The sequence below is a fragment of the Hyla sarda genome, chromosome 6 (genome assembly GCF_029499605.1).
Source record: "Hyla sarda isolate aHylSar1 chromosome 6, aHylSar1.hap1, whole genome shotgun sequence".
NCBI lineage: Eukaryota > Metazoa > Chordata > Amphibia > Anura > Hylidae > Hyla > Hyla sarda.
Window position 1 is genome coordinate 20385534 of NC_079194.1, and position 23624 is coordinate 20409157.

The 23624-nt window shown below is 44.2% G+C and overlaps 2 protein-coding genes across 3 annotated transcripts in view; one reads left to right on the forward strand and one right to left on the reverse strand.

The window, feature by feature from the left end:
* Positions 1-11576, forward strand: part of PRDX6 (peroxiredoxin 6) — a 20100-nt gene extending 8524 nt beyond the window's left edge. The window contains exons 2-5 of the mRNA XM_056528025.1: positions 1474-1630; positions 5887-6033; positions 9393-9539; positions 11103-11576. Coding sequence (XP_056384000.1) covers positions 1474-1630; positions 5887-6033; positions 9393-9539; positions 11103-11234 — 583 coding nt within the window. The 3' untranslated portion in view covers positions 11235-11576. The remainder of the gene's footprint in view (positions 1-1473; positions 1631-5886; positions 6034-9392; positions 9540-11102) is intronic.
* A 993-nt stretch (positions 11577-12569) lies between these two features.
* The window catches only part of ANKRD45 (ankyrin repeat domain 45), a 41433-nt gene continuing 30378 nt past the window's right edge, over positions 12570-23624 (reverse strand). For both annotated transcript variants that reach the window (XM_056523273.1, XM_056523274.1), the window contains exons 4-6: positions 21865-21959; positions 15729-15867; positions 12570-12750 (exon numbers count right to left, since the gene is read on the reverse strand). In XM_056523273.1, coding sequence (XP_056379248.1) covers positions 12722-12750; positions 15729-15867; positions 21865-21959 — 263 coding nt within the window. In that variant the 3' untranslated portion in view covers positions 12570-12721. The remainder of the gene's footprint in view (positions 12751-15728; positions 15868-21864; positions 21960-23624) is intronic.

A 23624-nucleotide genomic window follows, 5' to 3' on the forward strand; every position in this document is an offset into this window, starting at 1 on the left:
ATGGCGGTCTGGTGTATGGGGGGGGGGGAGATCAGGAGAGATGGCGGTCTGGTGTATGGGGGGGGGGAGGGGGGGAGATCAGGAGAGATGGGGAAAGAACAGGGTCACAAAAGGAAAAAAATCTCGCAAGAATATTTACAAAGGTTCAGAAGACTTCCTAGGCTTCTGTCCATAATCCCTCACTCCTCATAATGTATATAGGGAGCGCACAATGGAGACTGAGTAAATAAGAGGGTGCAAAGTCTAATGAGCGCAAATTATTCCTTGGTGTTCAACCAAGTCAAGAGGCCCAGATAATACAGAAATGTTCCTGCAATGTCCATATCAGGGCTCAGACTAATATCTGCTCCACTGGGGGAAGGGGGGGGTGTTTGTGTTTCCACTGTATTTACTATTCCTGTTCATTGCTTCTGTTTTTCGACTCGCTGTGTCTGTGCCAGTTAAAAATCTGAATGATGAAACAATGGCACCTGCTCCTGACACGTAAGTTTGTCGCAGTATGTGCTACTTTGGTGTAAACGGGCTGCATGTTAGCAAGATCAGACATGTGGCGCTAAAGTTATCGTAGACCATGCGCCACAATCGTAAATGCACGAATGCTAAACAAGACCCTTTAGTGAAGCCTGTTTACTTCTGGACTAGAACAGTGAATCTGGGCCGAAGCCCCTTCAGTCTGTTTATCCATCACTGGTGGTTTAGGGCGATGCTGTAACAGGGTAGGGTCACACACACAGCGCATCCTCTGTGTATTTCGCACTCCCTGCTGTGTGTTCTATCCTAGCGGTGGATTTCTATCGCCTGCGCGCAGCAGATGCGCAGAAGGAAATCTGCCACTACAAGCAAAGACACAAAGTTATCCGGCCGCAGCAGGGAGCTCTTGTGACTGCTGACGGCGCATGCGCAGTGTAAAATACACTGTGTGTGACCCTACCCATACAGTGAGCACCCTGGCAGCCAAAATAAGTTAAATAGGTTATATAAAGTAGCAGGCGAAAGGTGGGGAACACTGGCCTAAATGTTTTTTGTGTTTAAAAAAAAGCTGCCACTAGGTGTCTCCCTACTTGTCCAGAGTACATTTCCCCCATCTCTTGCACAGACTTTGGAAATGCAGTCTGGAGTGCTGAGGGGGTGTGTGTAGCCTTAGCCAATCATAGCTCATCTCACACTGAACTGCTCTGGGCTGTGTGTAGCAGAGTGAGGGAGGAAGTTCTCCCCTGTATGGCTTCAGATGATGTCACGCCTGCTCTTACAGAGCAATATCAAGGTAGAAAACTAAAAAATAAAGGCAGGGGGTGGGGGGTTATCATGATGGGGGCAGTGATCTGGGGGGATTATGAAATTTATCAATATCATGACAGGTAATCTTTAATGACTGATATACCTTTAGTACAATGCTTGGCGGTCATTGGATATAATGTGAAATACCCCTTTTAAGTTGACCCTAATTGAGATGTCACCTATTTTTCTTTTCAGATGGGGTGTCCTTTTCTCCCACCCTAGAGACTATACGCCGGTGTGTACCACAGAGCTGGGACGGGCCGCAAAGATGGCGCCAGAATTCAAAAAGCGAAACGTACGCATGATCGCTCTGTCCATAGATTCGGTGCCGGATCATCTCGGCTGGAGCAAGGTTAATACCAAAGGGGGGCATGCTGGGAGTTGTAGTTTTGCAGCAGCTGGAGACTGTTTGGGAAAACACTATGGTACTGGCTTGTAGTGCGGGTGACGCTGTAACCAGGCGTGGTGCATCAGGGGCGTTCACAAGCTTCTAAGTCAGTGTTTCTCAACCAGGGTGCCTCCAGCTGTTGCAAAACTACAACTCCCAGCATACCCGGACAGCCGAAGGCTGTCCGGGCATGCTGGGAGTTGTAGTTTTGCATCAGCTGGAGGCACCCTGGTTGAGAAACACTCGTCTAGTTTTACTCCTTCCTCCGTCCGCCCAGCTAATGAATATTCATAATGCTCAGGCGCATGGCACCACCTCCAGAGTACACCCAGAAGCGGCGTGCAGCCCCCTTTATAGCTGTGACCATCTTAGACTATGTAAATAGCATCTGCACGAGGGATGCCCCAATACCATTTTTTTAAGACCGAGTTAGAGTACCAATCTCGCCGATACCAATTACCGATACTTTAAAAAAAAAAAATTCTATGTCATGTGACATGTTTTTTTATTTTCTTCTTGTTCATGGGAAAATATATATATTTTTTTTATTAGAGGAAGGGCTTTTTTATGTTAAAATATTTTATTTAAAAGGGGGAGGGGGGGGGATAAAAAATTTTATTAGAAGGGGGTAATTCATTTATTTACATTTTTTTACCCTTTTTTTTTTTTTTTTTTTATCCCCATAGGGCACTTTTACATGCAAGTGTGATGCCATAGCATAGCATTGATCAGTATTACCGGTGTTCCTTTACTACTGCTTGCCGTGGATGGCTGCAGTAAAGGAGCGACTATTGGACGGCACGGAGCACGGCAACGAACCTCCGGCCGTCCTCACAGCTGATCGGAACGCCGCGATTTCACTGCGGTGATCCAAATCGGCATCCCCTGAGCTAACGGGCAGTTTAACTTCAGGATTTTTAGATGCCGTGATCAACTTTGATCGCGGCGTCTATAGGGTTAATGCCGGACATCGCCACGATCGGTGATGTTCGGGATTAGCCACCGGTCCCTGCTATGACGTGCGCGGAGCTGCTGGGTGCGCTGCATAGTTCGGCACTAGAGATGAGCGAACTTACAGTAAATTCGATTCGTCACGAACTTCTCGGCTCGGCAGTTGATGGCTTATCCTGCATAAATGAGTTCAGCTTTCAGGTGCTCCGGTGGGCTGGAAAAGGTGGATACATTCCTAGAAGACTCTTTCCTAGGACTGTATCCACCTTTTCCAGCCCAAAGGCTGAACTAATTTATGCAGGAAAAGTCATCAACTGCCGAGCTGAGAAGTTCGTGACGAATTGAATTTACTGTAAGTTCGCTCATCTCTATTTGGCACCTCCGCGATACCTGCTGGTGGGGGTCCCGCCGGCGAGTATCTGATTAGGTATGCAAACTGAGCTTCATGAATATTGATTCGCCGAGCAGAAGGCAGAAGAAGCAACGTGACGTTAGCGTGCACTTGGAGGCCAGAGAATGCCCCCCCCTTCCGTGCACCAAGCCTGGTAATCTGTATAAACCAAAAAACAGGTTAGTGTGGGCGATACTGATGACAGATTCCCTTAAAGGGGTCCTGCAGTATAGAAAAATGTATCCCCTATCTCCTGCACGACGCTCCAGCTCTCCTCGTGCACGGAGCGGGGGTCTGTACGTGCCCTCCATTAATCTCTATGGGAGAGCCAGAGATACCCGAGCACTGTGCAGTGGTCCCTGAAGTTACAATATTAATTGGTTCCAGAACGACCATTGTATGTTGAAACCATTGTATCCTGAGACCATAACTCTGTGGAAACCTGGTAATTGGTTCTTAAGCCCCAAAATGTCATCAAAAAAATAGGAAAAAGTGAGGATTAAAGGAAAATAAGTAGATAAACAATACAGATAAAGCAAATCCTTATATATAAAAGGAAAAGAGTGCAACCGGCTCACCCCGCCCAGGCAGATGGAGCACGGATCCAGGTGCTGGACAACACTGGAGCAATTAGAAGAACGAAAGGTAGGATCCAGCTCTTGATGTTTTATTCAGTAGACCTACACAGGAAGTTGCGCGTTTCAAGCGTCAAGCGCTCTTAGTCGTACTTAAAGGGAACCAATCATCAGATTTTACCCTATATAACGCTTGGCAAAGCGTTATATAGGGTAAAATCTTTATTTTCACCATTCCCGGGGGACGCTCCTGCCCCCAGGGATGGTGAAGATATGAAGTTATAAACTAGTCACCGCCGCCGCCGTAAGTAGTCACCTGGGCGGGGAGCTCTTCTCATCTACTCCCGTTCTTCGGCCGGGAGCGACGCCCCCTCCGCTTGATTGATGGGCCGCGTCATCGCTCTGCTCCGTCTGTTCAGTGAGCGGAACAATGACGCGGCCCATCAATCAAGCGGAGGGGGCGTTGCTGCTGGCCGAAGAACGAGAATAGCTCCCTGCCCAGGTGACTACTTACGGCTGCGGCGGTGACTAGTTTATAACTTCATATCTTCACCATCCCTGGGGGCAGGAGCGTCCCCCGGGAATGGTGAAAATAAAGATTTTACCCTATATAACTTTTTGCCAAGCATTATATAGGGTAAAATCTGATGATTGGTTCCCTTTAAGACTAAGAGCGCTTGCCGCTTGAAACGCGTAACTTCCTGTGTTCCTGTGTATGTCTACTGAATCAAATGGTTTTTATTTGCATCAAGAGCTGGATCCTACCTTTCCTCCTTACATATAAAAGTAATAAAGATTCTGCTGGAGCTGTAATCACTGTCTATGTAGAGGACAGGAGCTTCTTCAGGGTCCTGTACAGAACACATTGGGGGAGATTTATCAAAACCTGTGCAGAGGAAAAGTTGCTGTTGCCCATAGCAACCAATCAGATCGCTTCTTTCATTTTTCAAAGGCCTTTTAAAAAAATGAAAGAAGCGTTGCTATGGACAACTTAGCAACTTTTCCTCTGCACAGGTTTTGATAAATCTCCCCAAATGTCCTAAAAAAAAAAAAAAAAAAGTAATGGAGCCACCCACACCTGGTGTCCAAAGGAGCAACTAACCCTGGGACAGAAACCTGTAGTACCTCCCTGTACTGTAGGGGGCGCTACCAGACACCAGTCAGTGCATGCACTTCAGTAATACAGGTGTTTTACCAGTGAATGTCCATTCTGATTAGTCGGTTCTTCCGGCCATCACATTTCACAGATCTGGACTGTCAGTACATTGTATGTTGAGTCTAGTTTCAAGTTACAATGGTCTTTTCTGGCCCATTGTATGTTGAAACTGTTGTATGTTGAGGCCGTTGTAAGCTGAGGGATCACTGTATTTGTGTATCTTTTAGCTCTCCCATAGAGATGAAGTGTGTGTTTGTGTGTGTTTGTGTGTGTTTGTGTGTGTTTGTGTGTGTTTGTGTGTGTTTGTGTGTGTTTGTGTGTGTTTGTGTGTGTTTGTGTGTGTTTGTGTGTGTTTGTGTGTGTTTGTGTGTGTTTGTGTGTGTTTGTGTGTGTTTGTGTGTGTTTGTGTGTGTTTGTGTGTGTTTGTGTGTGTTTGTGTGTGTTTGTGTGTGTTTGTGTGTGTTTGTGTGTGTTTGTGTGTGTGTGTGTGTGTTTGTGTGTGTGTTTGTGTGTGTTTGTGTGTGTTTGTGTGTGTGTGTGTGTGTTTGTGTGTGTGTGTGTGTGTGTGTGTGTGTGTTTGTGTGTGTTTGTGTGTGTTTGTGTGTGTTTGTGTGTGTTTGTGTGTGTTTGTGTGTGTTTGTGTGTGTTTGTGTGTGTTTGTGTGTGTTTGTGTGTGTTTGTGTGTGTTTGTGTGTGTTTGTGTGTGTTTGTGTGTGTTTGTGTGTGTTTGTGTGTGTTTGTGTGTGTTTGTGTGTGTTTGTGTGTGTTTGTGTGTGTTTGTGTGTGTTTGTGTGTGTTTGTGTGTGTTTGTGTGTGTTTGTGTGTGTTTGTGTGTGTGTGTGTGTGTGTGTGTGTGTGTGTGTCCCAGCACTTGGACCCCTGCGATCACACTTATACATTTTCCTACACTGCAGTACTCCTTTACAAAAATGACGCAGAACATGGTGTGGAAGCCATTTCCGAGGTCTCTGGATAGTGATACGTGTTCATGTAATCTTAAAGTTTACAGCTAAATATTAATGCACTTTGCACCTTTTTTGAAGCAAATCTTCAGTAGGAAGTTCTTCTAGGTTCGTCTTGTGGTTACAGAAGCTTCTTTGTTTCCTGTTGTGCACGTTCTTTCATCTTTCGTCTTCTGCCTCCTCAGGACATCAATTCTTACAACTGCGAAGAGCCCAAGGAGACCCTTCCCTTCCCCATTATTGCAGACCCCAAAAGGGACCTCGCTGTAATGCTGGGGATGCTGGATCCCGATGAGAAGGACAATGAGGGGATGCCAGTGACTGCCCGATGTGTGAGTGTCTATTCCGCAACAAATAACAATCGCATCCAACAAATGAAAATTTTATTGAATGCGTCCATGCATTATAGATAAAATCAAATATGAGTCGGAATACTGACCTGTTTCTGGCACCCAGGGCACCCTTAATCATGGCTAACGCAAGTGATACTATGGAGGTTATATACATTCACGGGTTACTAATTTAGTGGCAAAATCTGTTTAACTTAAAGGGGTACTCTGCCCCTAGACATCTTATCCCCTAGGGCAGTGGTCTCCAACCTGCGGACCTCCAGATGTTGCAAAACTACAACTCCCAGAATGCCCGGACAGCCAACGGCTGTCCGGGCATTCTGGGAGTTGTAGTTTTGAAACATCTGGAGGTCTGAAAGTTGGAGACCACTGCCCTAGGGGATAAGATGTCTGATCGTGGGACCCACGCAATCTCCCTGCTGCAACCAGTGTTTGTTTTGCGCATCAGGTGCAGCCCCGGAAGCTCGTGATGTCACGCCCTGCTTTGTGATGCCACGCCCACTCAATGCAAGCCTATGGGAGGGGGGGGGGGGCGTGAAGACAGCCACGCCCCCTCCCATAGACTTTCATTGAGGGGGGCGTGACCGTGACATCACGAGCCTCCACCCCGCATCGCCAGTCATCCTGCACGGAGCAAAGTTTTCTCCGTGCATCGGATGTCTGGGGGTGCCGCAGCAGAGATGGCGGGGGGTTCCCCCGCGATCAGACATCTTATCCTCTATCCATTTTGGATAGGGGGATAAAATGTCTAGGGGTGGAGTACCCCTTTAACCCCCTTCCTTTCCTACAGAAATATCCCATATAGTGAAAAGTAGTAGGATGCCTAACATTTAAATTGCATTCAATAAATATAATAAAATTGTTTATAATTTTTCAAATATATACGTGTGTGTATGAGATATAAACACACAAAAGATATAAATATTTGACAATCCAATGGCCGACTGAGTAGAGATATAGGGGGAGATTTATCAAAACCTGTCCAGAGAAAAAGTTGCCTAGTTGCCCATAGCAACCAATCAGATTACTACTTTCATTTTTAACAAGGCCTCTGTAAAATGAAAGAAGCCATCTGATTGGTTGCTATGGGCAACTCAGCAGTGGCGCCTGTTGGTGGAAGGATATGAGAAGCACGTGACCAGTCAGAACAAATGCGCAAATGTAGAAATGCCTCGAGGACCTGGTCAGAGAATCTTCAAAACATGCGGTCTTGTGGGGTGTTCTCAGTATATAGTGGTTAGTACCCACCAAGCAAGGCCAACCAGGTTATTGGGTCTTGGGTCCAAGACATAAAAGGGGTACTCCGGTGGAAAACTTCTTTTTTTTTTTTTTTTTTAACAGAAAGTTAAACAGATTTTTAAATTACTTCTATTAAAAAATCTTAATCCTTCCAGTACTTATCAGCTGCTGAATACTACAGAGGAAATTCATTTCTTTTTGGAACACAGAGCTCTCTGCTGACATCACGAGCACAGTGCTCTTTGCTGACATCTCTGTCCATTTTAGGAACTGTCCAGGGCAGCATATGTTTGCTATAGGGATTTTCTCCTACTATGGACAGATGTCAGCAGAGAGCACTGTGCTTGTGATGTCAGCAGAGAGCTCGGTGTTCCAAAAAGAAAATAATTTCCTCCTGTAGTATTTAGCAGCTAATAAGTACTGGAAGGATTAAGATTTTAAGGAACTGTCCAGAGCAGGAAAGGTTTGCTATGCCGGATTTGCTTCTACTCTGGACAGTTCCCGAGACAGATGTCAGCAGAGAGCTCTGTGGTCAGACAGAAGATAACAGCTCAACTTTTTTTTTTCCTTTTATTTTGCAACATAATAAACTACAGAACAATAAGTATATGCAATATAAAATAAGAATACAATAACAGTGTATAAAGAAACAAAATTATTCGAAAGAAGAAAATTTATCAAGGGTATTTAGGTACTACTTACAATATCCAATGGCCTTAAAAAAAAAAAAAACAGCTCAACTTCAGCATCTGATAAGTACTGGTAGGATTAAGATTTTTTTAATAGAAGGAATTTACAAATCTGTTGAACTTTCTGGAGCCAGTTGATATGAAAAGTTCTTTTTCACCAGAGCACCCCTTTAACCCCTTAAGGACCAAGCATTTTTCAGTTTAGTTTTTTCATCCTTACGTTTTAAAAATCGTAACCCTTTCAATTTTTGCACAATCCATATGAACTGCAGCGGCACAATCAATGAACTGCAGCGGCTTTTGCGGGGCCAGAGACCGCCGCTGCCCCCCGCTTCTCTCCCCCTACCTGTCCTGGGGTCCTGAGTCTAACCATGGCCGCAGCCAGAGACCACCGCTGCCCCCCGCTTCTCTCCCCCTGCCTGTCCTGGGGTCCTGAGTCCAACCATGGCCGCAGCCAGAGACCACCGCTGCCCCCCGCTTCTCTTCCCCTGCCTGTCCTGGGGTCCTGAGTCCAACCATGGCCGCAGCCAGAGACCGCCGCCAGTGCCCCATTGCCACCCCCCCCCCCCATCCCCGGTTTTTATAATTACCGGTTTCCGCTCTGCGCAGCGCAATGACGAGTGACGTCCTCAATGCAACGCAACGTCAGTCAGTGGCCCGGCGCACAGTGACAGCTCAGGACACTGCCGGAGCCAGAAGTAGGGCGGACCCTGGGAACAGGTAATTATAAAACCGGGGATAGTGGGGGACAATGGGGCGGCGGCGGTCTCTGGCAGTGGTTGGACTAAGGACAGGCAGGGGGAGAGAAGCGGGTGGCGGCGGTCTCTGGCGGCGGTCTCTGGCAGTAGCGGTGGTTGGACCCAGGACAGGCAGGGGGAGAGAAGCGGGTAGCGGCGGCGGTCTCTGGCAGTGGTTGGACTAAGGACAGGCAGGGGGAGAGAAGCGGGTGGCGGCGATCTCTGGCAGCAGCAGTGGTTGGACCCAGGACAGGCAGGGGGAGAGAAGCGGGTGGCGGCGGTCTCTGGCAGCAGCAGTGGTTGGACCCAGGACAGGCAGGGGGAGAGAAGCGGGTGGCGGTGGTCTCTGGCAGCAGCAGTGGTTGGACTAAGGACAGGCAGGGGGAGAGAAGCGGGTGGCGGCGATCTCTGGCAGCAGCAGTGGTTGGACCCAGGACAGGCAGGGGGAGAGAAGCGGGTGGCGGCGGTCTCTGGCAGCAGCGGTGGTTGGACCCAGGACAGGCAGGGGGAGAGAAGCGGGTGGCGGCGGTCTCTGGCAGCAGCGGTGGTTGGACCCAGGACAGGCAGGGGGAGAGAAGCGGGTAGCGGCGGCGGTCTCTGGCAGTGGTTGGACTCACAATATTGGGGAGGTGGAATCTGTATGTATTGCTTCACTAAGGCCTTCTTTGTTTTTTAGGTCTTCATCATTGGCCCAGATAAGAAGATGAAGCTGTCCATCTTGTATCCGGCCACCACCGGTAGGAATTTTGATGAGATCCTGAGGGTGGTGGACTCCCTGCAGCTGACCGCTCACCACAACGTTGCGACTCCCGTCGACTGGAAGGTAAGAATGGATCCGGCACCCCAAACAGCTGCTGCAGCACTTTAGTGAGATCGGCCTTTTGAATGTTTGGGGTTTATAGCCGCACCGCAGCTGCGTACAATGCTGTAATGCCTTTTAACACCCTAATAAAATTAATAGTGCACATTTTAAATACATTGGGGGAGATTTATCAAAACCTGTCCAGAGGATATGTTGCTGAGTTGCCCATAGCAACCAATCAGATCACTTCTTTTATTTTCCAGAGGCCTTTTCAAAAATGAAAGAAGCGATCTGATTGGTTGCTATGAGCAACTCAGCAACTTTTCCTCTGGACAGGTTTTGATAAATCTCCCCCATTGTTTCCCAGCCAGTGTGCTTCAAACTGTTGCAAAACTACAACTCCCAGCATGCCCGGACAGCCGTTGGCTATCCGGGCATGCTGGGAGTTGTAGTTTTGCAACTGCTGGAGGCACTCTGGTTAGGAAACTACAGTAAGGGGTTATTATAAAGCCACACTTTAGCCTCTTTATGACCACCTAGGCTTTTTTTATTTATTTTTTATTTTTTGGGAGGTCTTTGCATATAAAGACGGTTCACAAGCGGAGCCCTCTCTATATGTGACGGGTGTCCGATTGTTCTGATCCTGGCTGTTTAACCCTCTGCATGCCGAGCTCAATTGCGATGGAGGCATGCAGGGAGTGAAGGGTTAGGGGTCTCGCCTGTTAGCGGTCCGGTCAGTTATTAGGGCAGTCTGTAGGCCTTCTGGAGTAATATGGGAGTAAACGAATACAGTAATGACTGCTTATAGAAGGCCCCTTTGGAGAAAATATTGTTGGCTATAGATAATAAGTGTGTGTGTGTGTGTGTGTGTGTGTGTGTATGTATGTATGTATGTGTGTATATATATATATATATATATATATATATATATATATATATATATATATATATATATATATATATATATATATATATATATATATATATATATATATATATATATATATATCTCTATCAATAATCTGTCATTATAATAAAATAATTATATATAAAAAAATTAATTCTTCAAATAAGTCTTAACTCTTAAAATTTAAAAGTATAGGTCATGACACAATAAATATATAGACAGGGTTGTTGTTGTATTAGTTAGTTGTTGTTGTATTAGTTAGTTGTTGTTGTTTTGTTAGTTAGTTAGTTGTTGTTGTTGTTGTATTAGTTGGTGGTGGTTGTGGTTGTTCGCGTGTTTTTTTTTTTTTTTTTTTTTCTTCTTCTTCTTTAGAGTCCAGAAGTCAAAGCGTTTTTTTTTATTTTCATTTTTTAGTAAAACTCTAAAAATATAAATATTTTGGGGGATAAGATATGTGAAAAAATAAAATGGCAGCAGCACACTTGGCCAACAAAATGGAGGCTCTTAGCGCACTTTTTGATCAAAACATGTATTTGAGATGGAACTACCTGCTGGTCATAGAATGGTTTTGCCTGCACTTCCCTTAGTTACACCCATCATACTCCCCAATCTAATCTACTGTGTACAGAAGGAATCTATGTAAACCTGATGTGCTGTGTCTTCCCGCTCTCCCCCAGCCCGGCGACAGAGTCATGGTGCCTCCGAATGTCCCCGAGGCAGAAGCCAGTAAGATCTTCACCTGCGGCGTTTTCACCAAAGACCTACCTTCTGGGAGGAAATACCTGAGATATACAGCGCAACCAAAATAAAGGTCCCCCACCCGCTGACACAGAAGTTTCCCTGTTTCTACGGATATATTCTGATTTATAAATCCAGATCTGATGGTACGTTGTTGTATTGCTCATCTCTTCTGTCAGGCAGAGGTTTCCAGGCACTGATCACCGGCTGAATGTTTGCACTTCAGCACCCTACCACCAAAAACATCTCTGACCAAACCCCTGAATGTTCAGCCATGTGCCAACGTCTTGTGCCTTCCTCACTACAATGTCAGTCTGTATTTCTACTAGAAAACAAACCTATGCACTTCTATGTCCTCAGTTTGGGGGGGGGGGCGGTCTGTGTAGAAGATGATGACCTTCTGGACGGCTGCAATATAGATAAATAAATTCTCTTTTGAGTGACTTCATGTATCTGATTTTTTTATTTTTTTTTTATGTTGAAACGTGAACCATAAATTTTGTAGGCGCAAATAATCTGCAAAACTTCCAGAGTTGGCGGATAGCCTGAAGAATAATATGAAGAATTTTTAGTAGAGGTGTTTATACCTACAATAACACTATGCAGGTTGTTTTCTTCTCCTCTTTATACACTGTTGTTTCGGCATCCTTTGGAGGTATACAGCTCATCTGTGTGTGACTGATCTCATACACGTGAGTGTGTGTAATATATTATATAAAAAAATGTTAAAAATATATTAAATATATAATATGTAAATATTATATATCCAAATAATATACAAGATACAGAGTCCGGCACTGCAACGGTGATCACTGCGGTAAATCACGAGGACACATGTGGATACTGACACAAGCCAATCCAACTAGGTGCTCAGTCCATAAATACAATGGTAGTAGACACAAAGAGGATGTGAAAAGTATAAGACGGCACTCACCGGGATTATTCAGGCTTGCAAAAGGTGTATAGTGGTGCGGTGTGAAGGCAGGTAACCGGCCAGGAACAATTGCAAGTCACAGAGCACAACCTGTAAGGTCTCCAAATCATTTCAAAGGGGTAGGTTCTGTCACTAAACATAGTTAACGGCTCAGGCAAGATGGCTGCCCTCGTAATGTGTGAACAAAATAATAACAATCAGAAAATAGAAAGGAAAAAAAACATGTTTCAGTATCTGGTGCCTTCCCAACCGGGGTGCCTCTATCTGTTGCAAAACTACAACTCCCAGCATGCCAGCCTTTGGCTGTCCGGGCATGCTGGGAGATGTAGTTTTGCAACAGCTGGAGGCACCCTGGTTGGGCAACACTGCTAGAAAGTCACAAGAATTGGGTCGTTGGTTCTGGGCTCATCTATAGGAGATAATCGTACACTAAACATTCTCCATTACTAAATACATGGATGACAAGTTACAGGTTTGTGTTTTTCACTTTTTTTATTTTTAAGTTACAATATAAATGTCAACTATTGTTGGTGGTGGTGGTGGGGGGGGTAGCTTACAGTCTGACATTGCATGACGTCCCTATTTACAGGTAGATGATGCAGAATGGAATGAAGATCGGTGATGTCACTGTTTGGACTTTCCAGTTTCTGCTCCTGAGAAAAAGAAAGTCTGGTCCATAAATGGTCCTTAGAGAAGATCAGACAGTCATATTGGCTAAAATAATATTGTTTTAATAGAGACCAGCTGCTTCCAGACACTTCCATCAACAGCTTATCTCCTTGTATTTAACCCCCTTAAGGTTACTCAAATTATATAGGTTTTATTTTTTTACTTCTTTTAACCCCTTCCCTTTTTGGCGATTTTTTTATTTTTTATTTATTTATTTATTTCATTTTTGCCTTTTATGATTTTTGGAAAGTGAGGAAAAAACAAAACACTTCAAATTTTCCACCTAAAAAATCCATATGAGGGCTTGTTCTTTGCGCCAACAATTTTACTTTTGTAGTGCCATTAATAATTTCACTACAAAATCTACGGTGAAACCAGAAAAAAATTTAAAAGAAATAATTTTTAGCGGCTAGCGTTTCTACACGGTGCAGTTTTCGGTAAAAATTGCACCTTATGGTCCATACTGTCGCAAGGATACCCAACTTATATAGGTTTGATTTTTATTTTACTACTAAAAAAAATAACTACATGCACCAAAATTAATACTTTGAAAAATGTCCTCACACCTATAACTGTTTCCCTATGAGGGCTCATTTTTTGTGCCATGATCTGAAGTTTTTATCGGTAACAATATTTTTGTTTTGATCTGACTTTTTGATCCCTTTTTTATTCATTTTTTTTTAAATGGTATAAAAAGTGACCAAAAATGATTTTATTTTTTTTATTTTTTGTGTACCCCATTGAACATGCAGTTTAATTAACAATATATTTTATAGTTCAGACATTTATACCACATGAGATATATATATATATATATATATTATATATATTATATAATATAATATTTTTTTCAAACTTTTATTAAGGAATGGGTTAAAATCACAAACTTTTTTTTTTCTTTTTTTTGCAATGTTATAGCCCCCATAGTGGACTATAACATGCATTACACCAATTGCCCACATTGATCAATGATATGCCCAAGCATAGCATTGATCAGTGTTTTTGGTGCTAGACTGCTCCTGCCTGGATCTCAGACACTAAGCAGTCATTTGACAATCTGACAATGAGGAGGCAGGTAGGGACCCTCCATGTCCGTACAGCTGATTGGGGGGGGACACCACGGCTTCACCGCGGTGGTCCCGATCAGCCCCACTGAGCTGCCGGAATGCTTTTTTTAAAATTTTAAACTTTTTTTAACTTCAACGTCTAAAGGGTTATTACCGGACATCACTGCAATCAGTGATGTCCGGTATTAGCCACGGATCCCGGCTACCGTTAGCCGCTGGGACCAACCCGATATGAGGCAGGGGTCACCGTGTGACCCAGCGTTATATCGCGGGAGCCGGTACAGGACGTAAATATGCGTCCTGCGTCGTTAAGGGGTTAAAAAGTTATACGTTTTTGTAGGGTAATTAGCATGTTTAAAAATGTCCTTCTGACACCTATAAATTTTTTATTTTTTTTTCCCACATACAGGGATGCATGAGGGCTCATTTTTTGCGCCGTGGTCTAGTTTTTGTTGGTATCATTTTTTATTTTTTTTGGACTTTCTGATCGTGTTTTTTTTTTATACTTTTTTTTTATACTTTTTTTTTATTTTTATATATTTTTTTTTAAGGTATACAAAGTGAACACAAATACAGTTCTGGACTTTGGTATTTTTTTTTTTTTTCTACCTATACGCCATTGACTGTGCGGTTTCATTAACATTATATATATTTTTTTTTTTTTATAGGTCAGACATTTACGCATGTGGCGATACAACAATTTTTGTTTACAACATGATTTTTTTTATTAATGGGAAGAGAGGGGTGATTCAAACATATTAGGAAGGGGTTAATTCACTTTTATTAAAGTGTACCTTTCAACAACTTTTTATATAATGTAGATGATACCATCATATGTATATTTGTAATACACATTGATTAAAAAATATCTATTTTTGTTGACAACAGGTACACTACCTATTTTTATTTTTTTACACTTTATTTTTTTGTCCTTATATGGGGCCAAACCATGCAATCTTTTGATTACATATACTGATCAATGCTATGCCACAGCATAGCCTTGATCATTGTTATTGGCGCTTTGCTGCTCCGGCCTGCTGAGGCTGACTGGAGCCATGAAGCCCTCCCTGTCCACTCAGCTGATGGACATCTCCATTTTAGACACTATCATCTTTGATCGGGGGGGGGGGGGGGGGGGTCTAAAGGGTTAATGGCAGTCATAAGCTCTATTGTTTGTGTCCGGCATTAGCCGCTGATAGCAGCCGAGACAGAACAGATATGAAGTGAGCCCAGGTCCTTGCTTCATAGACCTGCTGCACGACCGCGTCATATATACACAGCCCAGGTCGTTAAGGGGTTAAATAAAGCTATCACCCCAAGATATTTATAACTTATATAGTGTTATCACAAATTGTACTGGCTTCAGCATGTTCGTGTATTTCACCCTCAAAAGGACGTTGTGTAGTCCTTTCATTGTCTGTGTGGTGTTGTCTCAGCAGCTCCCGGCATGCTTAAACAGCCGTTGACCTTTTTATGACCTATTTATAACTTTATTAATAGGATGTGACATGTAAAAAAAAAAAAAAAAAGACAGGAAGTCGCTGCGATGACAATGAGGATGTGGGATAAGGTGTGTACAGGGCATGGGTTGTTGCAATTGTGGCCCAGCAAGGATGAGGATATAGATCGGTGGCTCCAGCTGTCTAAAAAAAAAAAAAAAAACTCCCAGACTGCCATTGGCTGCGTCACCCGCACACTTGTCCAAACAGTGTGCCTCCAGCTGTTGCAAAACGGCTGTCTGGGCATGCTGGGAATTGTAGTTTAGCAACAGTTGGAGGCACGCTGCTTGGAAAACACTGCTCTAAAACAATGTCTTCCAACCTGCAGCTTTCCTAGGTGTTGCACTACAACTCCCAGCACACCCCTATGACTATTCCTCTACAGAGGCTTCTTACGTGGTGTATTCAGCTTAGTGAAGACGGCCTGGACTGCGTCCTCCAGCTGACGCTTCTGATCCACGAAGTCCTGCGTCGTCGGGTCCTTGGCGTTCTGCAGCCATTCGTTTTTTGCTTTGCAAGCGACGAGCGCCTGGTTCTAAAGGGAAGAAAGCGGATTTGTATTGTGCAGTCACAAACTGGTGGCCACAAGACCTGCTACACTGGAACGTCATCTTCTAGACCAGTGGTCTCCAACCTGCGGACCTCCAGATGTTGCAAAACTAAAACTCCCAGCATGCCCGGACAGCCAACGGCTGTCCGGGCATGCTGGGAGTTGTAGTTTTGCAACATTTGGAAGTCCGCAGGTTGGAGACCACTGTTCTATACGGTGAGATTGATATGTGGATTCACAGTAAGGCTATGTTCACATGACCGAAAATGTGCGGAATGTTGTCCCGGTAAACACGAATGGATGGGTCCGCACGTTTGAATAATCCGGTGGTCACTAGGACCGCTAGGAAATGCGCAGTCTCATAGACGGCAATGCATTTCCAAGCGGAATCCGCACAAAATATAGACAAGCCTAGTCTTTCTGCGGATGCCGGAATCCGGATTTCCATGGCAGAAATTCCTGTGGAGCAGAATCCCACTGAAATCAATGGGAATTTGCTGCAGCAGAATTTCTGAGTGGAATATTCCCGGGTAATTCCGCTTGGAAAATCCACCATGTGAACATAGCCTTAATGTGGGATCTATGGCTCCCAATAGAACTATCCCTGTCCATGTGTTCTATTTCTGCAAATACACAGCATGGTGGTGGTTGCTCCTCTGAGTTCGAGGCTTTACTCCCTTATCACCATTCAGAGTATATGCATGCTCTGCTAAGCAGAGCATGCACGTGTATGGGGGGGGGGGAGTTTTTCAGTCTTAGGCTATGAACACACATTTGTTGGGTGTTTTTCCTAATTTTTCTCCTACTAAAATAGTATATATCAGTAGAGACCAGCGTTTCCCAACTGGTGCACCTCCAGCTGTTGTAAAACTACAACTCCCAACAAGCTGAGAGTTGTAGTTTTGCAACAGCTGGAGGCGCATTGGTTGGGACACACATTAATATTATGTGTTTTCCTTATTACAAGTCATGTGATGCTTTCATTGCGTGACTCAAGGATTTGTATTTAATAATTGGTGGGGGGGAAAAAAACGGCAGAAAAACACCAATATACATACACACAGTATAAATATAAAAGGTAAAAAAAAATTATATCTACACACGAAACATCAAAAAATAAATAAAGATAACACCTCCTAGATCTAAATGAATGAAATAATCGTATGAAATACTTTCGTCTTTACATAGTTGAATGCGCTGACAACAAAATCACTCAAAAATTATCAATGGAAATCAAATGTATTAACCCATGGAGGTCTGGATATGGAGTCACACTCAAAATCACAGTGGAAAACCCCACTACAGGCTGATCCAACTTTATGTAATGTCCTTAATACAAGTCACAATGAGGCTCAGTAGTGTGTGTGGCCTCCACGTGCCCGTATGACCTCCCTACAATGCCTGGACATGCTCCTGATGAGGTGGAGGATGGTCTCCTGAGGGATGTCCTCCCAGACCTGGACTAAAGCATCCGCCAACTCCTGGACAGTCTGTGGTTGATGGAGCAAGACGTCCCAGATGTGCTCAATCGGATTCAGGGGAACGGGCGGCTAGTCCATAGCATCAATGCCTTCCTCTTGCAGGAACTGCTGACACACTCCAGCCACATGAGGTCTAGCATTGTCTTGTATTAGGAGGAACCCAGGGCCAACCGCACCAGCATATGGTCTCACAAGGGGTCTGAGGATCTCATCTCGGTACATAATGGCAGTCAGGCTACATCTGGCAAGCACATGGAGGGCTGTGCGGCCCCCAAAGAAATTACACCCCACACCATTACTGACCCACCGCCAAACCGATCATGCTGGAGGATGTTGCAGGCAGCAGAACGTTCTACACGGCGTCTCCAGACTCTGTCACATGTGCTCAGTGTGAACCTGCTTTCATCTGTGTAGATCACAGGGAGCCAGTGGCAAATTTGCCAATCTTGGTGTTCTCTGGCAAATGCCAAACATCCTGCACTGTGTTGGGCTGTAACCCCAACCCCCACCTGTGGACGTCGGGCCCTCATACCACCCTCATGGAGTCTGTTTCTTGCCGTTTGAGTGGACACATGCACATTTGTGGCCTGCTGGAGGTCATTTTGTAGGGCTCTGGCAGTGCTCCTCCTTGCACAAAGGTGGAGGTAGCGGTCCTGCTGCTGGGTTGTTGCCCTCCTATGGCCTCCTCCACGTCTCCTGATGTACTGGCCTGTCTCCTGGTAGCGCCTCCATGCTCTGGACACTACGCTGACAGACACATCAAACCTTTTTGCTACAGCTCGCATTGATGTGCCATCCTGGATGAGCTGCACTACCTGAGCCACTTGTGTGGGTTGTAGACTCTGTCTCATGCTACCACTAGAGTGAAAGCACCGCCAGCATTCAAAAGTGATCAAAACATCAGCAAAGAAGCATAGGAACTGAGAAGTGGTCTGTGGGCACCACCTGCAGACCCACTCCTTTATTGGGGCTGTCTTACTAATTGCCTATAATTTCCACCTGTTGTCTGTTCCATGTGAAATTGATTGTCAATCAGTGTTCTTCCTGAGTGGACAGTGGGATTTAATTATAGAAGAACATAAATTATAAATGTGCTCAGGGTGTGCTAAAATATAACTTTTAACGATTTATTCCAAAATTTATAAAGTGCCTGTGCACCCCAAAAATGCAAACTAATAGATACAAATTGCGGTTTAGATGCTAGTCCATTAGATAGTCGGGTAGTGATAAACCCCCCACTATCACCAGTACTAGTCTTTACAAATGTCAGCACCGGCCCATTGCCCCAGCAGGGACAGATTATGGGTCAGTATATAAATGATTACAACCACCAACGTGTTTCTGCCTCACTGTATAGCCAGGCGTCATCAGGGGGGTTATTCACATTCAGGATGATTTATACCACAAATAAACAGCCCTTCATGGGAATAAGTGTAAAATAATTAATTAGCTTCAACCTGTTGAGAACTAGCAACACTTCATAGGCAGTAATCATGTATTCGGGCATAAGGGGATTTAATTCCCCAACCTGTGGAGGAAAGAATATGCACAAGTAACAAATACTACAGTGTTGTAGCCAGTTCTTTACTTTTCAGGAGTGCCGTCATTGGACCTGCAAAGACAAAAGTGGGACAGGCACAAGCCCGTTCAGTGCTCGCCCTGTGGATAAAGAAAGAGGAAGCGTATACCGTATTTTTCGCCGTATAAGACGCACTTTTTCTTCCCCAAAACTGGGGGGAAAAGTCGGTGCGTCTTATACTGCGAATACACCCCTATCGCGGCGGTCCCTACGGCCATCAACGGCCGGGACCCGCGTCTAATACAGGACATCACCGATCGCGGTGATGCCCTATATTAACCCTTCAGACGCTGGGATCAAAGCTGACTGCCGCGTCTGAAGGGAAAGTGACACTAACCCAGCTGTTCAGTCGGGCTGTTCGGGAGCGCCGCGGTGAAATCACGGCGTCCCGAACAGCCTGACTGAATAGCCGGGTTAGTGCTTACAGGACACCGGGAGGGACCTTACCTGCCTCCTCGGTGTCTTCTCCATTCAGGGATCCCCTGTATGGCCGGCGCTCTCCTTCCTCGTCATCACGTCGTCGCGTACGTGTGTCGGCGTGCGTAACGACGTGATGGCGGCGACGGAGAGCGAGGATACCCGGCCTGCAGCAGAGACGTTTCGGAGCGACAGGGACACGGCGACAGCGATGGAGCGACATCCAGGGCAGCGGTGACGGGTCCGGAGCGGCGGGGACACGTGAGTATTACCTCCTATGCAGTGGTCTTCAATCTGCGGATCTCCAGATGTTGCAAAACTACAACTCCCAGCATGCCCGGACAGCCAACGGCTGTCCGGGCATGCTGGGAGTTGTAGTTTTGCAACATCTGGAGGTCCGCAGGTTGAAGACCACTATTGGGTTCAAAATCTTTATTTTTTTTTAGATTTTGCACCTATAAATTGGGTGCGTCTTATACGCCGGTGCGTCCTATAGGGCAAAAAATACGGTATATACATTCCTCTATTATTACTCACGGTTCTGTAGCGTGGACAGCGGCGATGCACCGACCTGCATGTAGCGCAGGGAGCCGCTGTCTGATGTAGCTTCCGGTCCGGTCTGACGTAGCTTCCGGTCCGGTCTGACGTAGCTTCCGGTCCGGTCTGACGTAGCTTCCGGTCATGAGCGGAAGTATATGTGCGTAGCTCCACCCACGCCGCTCATTAGTTATAACCGGAGCTAGAGTGAGTAAGTGGATTATATAGGCAGGTAGACCGTGTTTACACCGCAATGATAGTTTTTTGAACCGCCAAGTTAGAGTATTTGGTAGTCAGCACGCCCGAAATGGGACCAGAAGCACGGGACTAAACCGCCTCAACGGGACTGAGTGGACAGTGGGATTTCACAGAAGTGTCAGTGACTTGGAGTTACATTGTGTTGTTTAAGTGTTCCCTTTATTTTTTGGGAGCAGTGTATATATATATATATATATATATATATATATATATATATATATATAAAATGGCCCTGATTTACTATTGTAAATCGGGTTGTGTAGGAGAATTTGGCGCACTGTCCCAGAATTTCTGTCTGCACCAGAATTTGTGCGAAAAAAATCTAGAATCTGACCAACTCTTAATTTTTACTGAGAAAACCCCCCCAAAAAAGGGAAGTGGTCACCAAAAAAGGGGGCTTTTCCCTGACATTTTAGAAAAACCCAACATACGATATTTACTAGAGTTTCCACAGAAAATGTAGTCGATTTGAGGTGAGGAAAACCCCACGGACCAGAACATGTGTAAAAAAACAAAAACTAAAAAAAAAACAAAAAAAACCTAGGGAAACATTAGTAAATACCGTGGAAAAATATTAGTTGGGGAAAAAAAACCACAAAGAAAACTACACAACACTCAGTAAATCAGGGCCAATATTTTAGTTTTTTGTGTCTGTATGTGTATATATATATATATATATATATATATATATATATATATATATATATATAGTATAAAATAGATATAAATGCATATAAATATATATATATATATATATATATATATATATATATATATATACACATACACAGTACAGACCAAAAGTTTGGACACCTTCTTTGGACAACTTTTTTATGAGCAAAAAATGGCTGCAGCACTCAAAAATGCAGTTAAAGGGGTATTCCAGGAAAAAACTTTTTTTAATATATATCAACTGGCTCCAGAAAGTTAAACAGATTTGTAAATTACTTCTATTAAAAAATCTTAATCCTTTCAGTACTTATGAGCTTCTGAAGTTAAGGTTGTTCTTTTCTGTCTAAGTGCTCTCTGATGACACCTGTCACGGGGAACGCCCAGTTTAGAAGAGATTTGCTATGGGGATTTGCTTCTAAACTGGGCGTTTCCCGAGACACGTGTCATCAGAGAGCACTTAGACAGAAAAGAACAACCTTAACCTCAGAAGCTCATAAGTACTGAAAGGATTAAGATTTTTTAATAGAAGTAATATACAAATCTGTTTAACTTTCTGGAGCCCGTTGAGATATAAACATTTTTTTTTCCTGGATAACCCCTTTAAAAAATAAATGGTAGCTTTATTCCATGTGGCAATACAAATGCAACGTTTCGGCTGCCATGGCAGCCGAAACGTTGCATTTGTATTGCCACATGGAATAAAGCTACCATTTATTTTGCTCTTGTCTGGATCCGTACCTCTGACTAAGGAACTTTGGCCGCTTGCACCAACTAATTTTTTAGTTTTTGTTTGGTGTGCTGCTACTCTGCTATTTTCTTTATATACTGTATATATATATATATATATATATATATATATATATATATATATTATTTTTATTTATTTATTTATTTATTTAGTTATGTGTGTGTTTTACAATACTGCAAAGCCTAGTTTGATGTTTGATGTTCATTTTTACTTTTAGTAGAATTTGGCGTTTTCTATCAGGTAAGAGGTCATCGGGTTCTAGGATAACACATTAGTGATGATTTTCTGACCTTGTCATCTTTATGAAGTTTCCCGTGAACTTTCTCCGGGTCCGCGATCGTCTGCTGGATGAAGCTGATATAAGATTTTAAGGCAAATTTGGCTTCTGTAAAAAAACAACAAAAAAAAAACCATACAATCAAACATCAATTGCAAAACATGTTAGGAAAGTAATTAAAGGGGTATTCCAGTAATTAAAGGGGTATTATATAAATATATATATATATATATATATATATATATATATATATATCAACTGGCTCAAGAAAGTTAAATAGATTTGTAAATTACTTCTATTAAAAAATCTTAATCCTTCCAATAATTATCAGCTGCTGGAGTTGAGTTATTGTTTTCTGTCTGGCAACAGTGCTCTCTGCTGACATCTCTGCTTGTCTCGGGAACTGCACAGAGTAGAAGAGGTTTGCTATGGGGATTTGCTTCTACTCCGGACAGTTCCCGAGACAGGTGTCATCAGAGAGCACTTAGACAGAAAAGAACAACTCAACTTCAGCAGCTCATAAGTACTGAAAGGATTAAGATTTTTTTTTAATAGAAGTAATTTCCAAATCTGTTTAACTTTCTGGAGCCAGTTGATATATAAAAAAAAAGTTTTTCCTGGAATACCCCTTTAAGATTGGTAAAACAATGCACCAAAACCTCAGATATTGTATCGATAAACTTCTATTTTTTACACAATTTGAAGAACCAAAAATGAGTCAAAATTCAGGAATATTTCCTGGGGCTTGTTAGGTAACGGACTGTGTTGCAATGCTCCGACACATGTCACCAGCCGATCTGACAGAACAGGAAGTATCCGCCGCCATTCAAACTGACGATCCGAATTTCCTGGTTGCAACATTGTATCACTCTGTGCTAAAAACTGGTTTACAATGACGTGACTGATATTTCATGGTTACACAAGTGTGTGGAGACAACATGCACAATAGCAACACATAGTAATAGACATCTAGTAATTGTATCATCAGTGGGAGTTACTGTCAGGAATGGAGGCCGGGGATCGTTATATTTTTCAAGAAGTGCGTATCTTATCCAGGGAAAGCTGGGTGATAGTGTGAAATCCCAAGCAAACCATAGCTGCTTAGAACTTTGGTAAAGTCTATTTTCAGGCCTGGATTTTTGCAGAGTAAAAGGCAGGATGATAGTGGGGCCTTTCATTCCCTTCCTGGACAGTCCTGGTTTTCAGTGTGGCCAAAATCAGCACAGGTGCTGAAGACAGCTCGACACTGGGCTACTCCGGCGCTTAGACATCTTATCCCCTATCCAAAGGATAGGGGATAAGATGCCTGATCGCGGGGGTCCTGCCGCTGGGGACCCCCGAGATCTTGCACGCAGCACCCCAGTTAAAATCAGTCCCTGGAGCGTGTTCGCTCCGGGTCTGATTACCGGTGACCACAGGGCCGGCGGCGTGTGATGTCACACTCCGCCCCTCAATGCAAGCCTATGGAAGGGGGCGTGACAGCTGTCACGCCCCCTCCCATAGGCTTGCATTGAGGGACGAAGTGTGACGTGAGTACCCCTTTAAAGGGGTACTCCGCCCCTGGCATCTTATCCCCTATCCAAAGGATAGGGGATAAGATGTCAGATCGCCGCGTTGCCGCTGCTGGGGACCCCGGGGATCGCCGCTGCGGCACCCCGCCATCATTACTGCACAGAGTGAGTTCGCTCTGTGCGTAATGACGGGCGATACAGGGGCCGGAGCAGCGTGACCTCATGGCTCCGCCCCTCATGACATCACGGCCCGTCCCCTGCC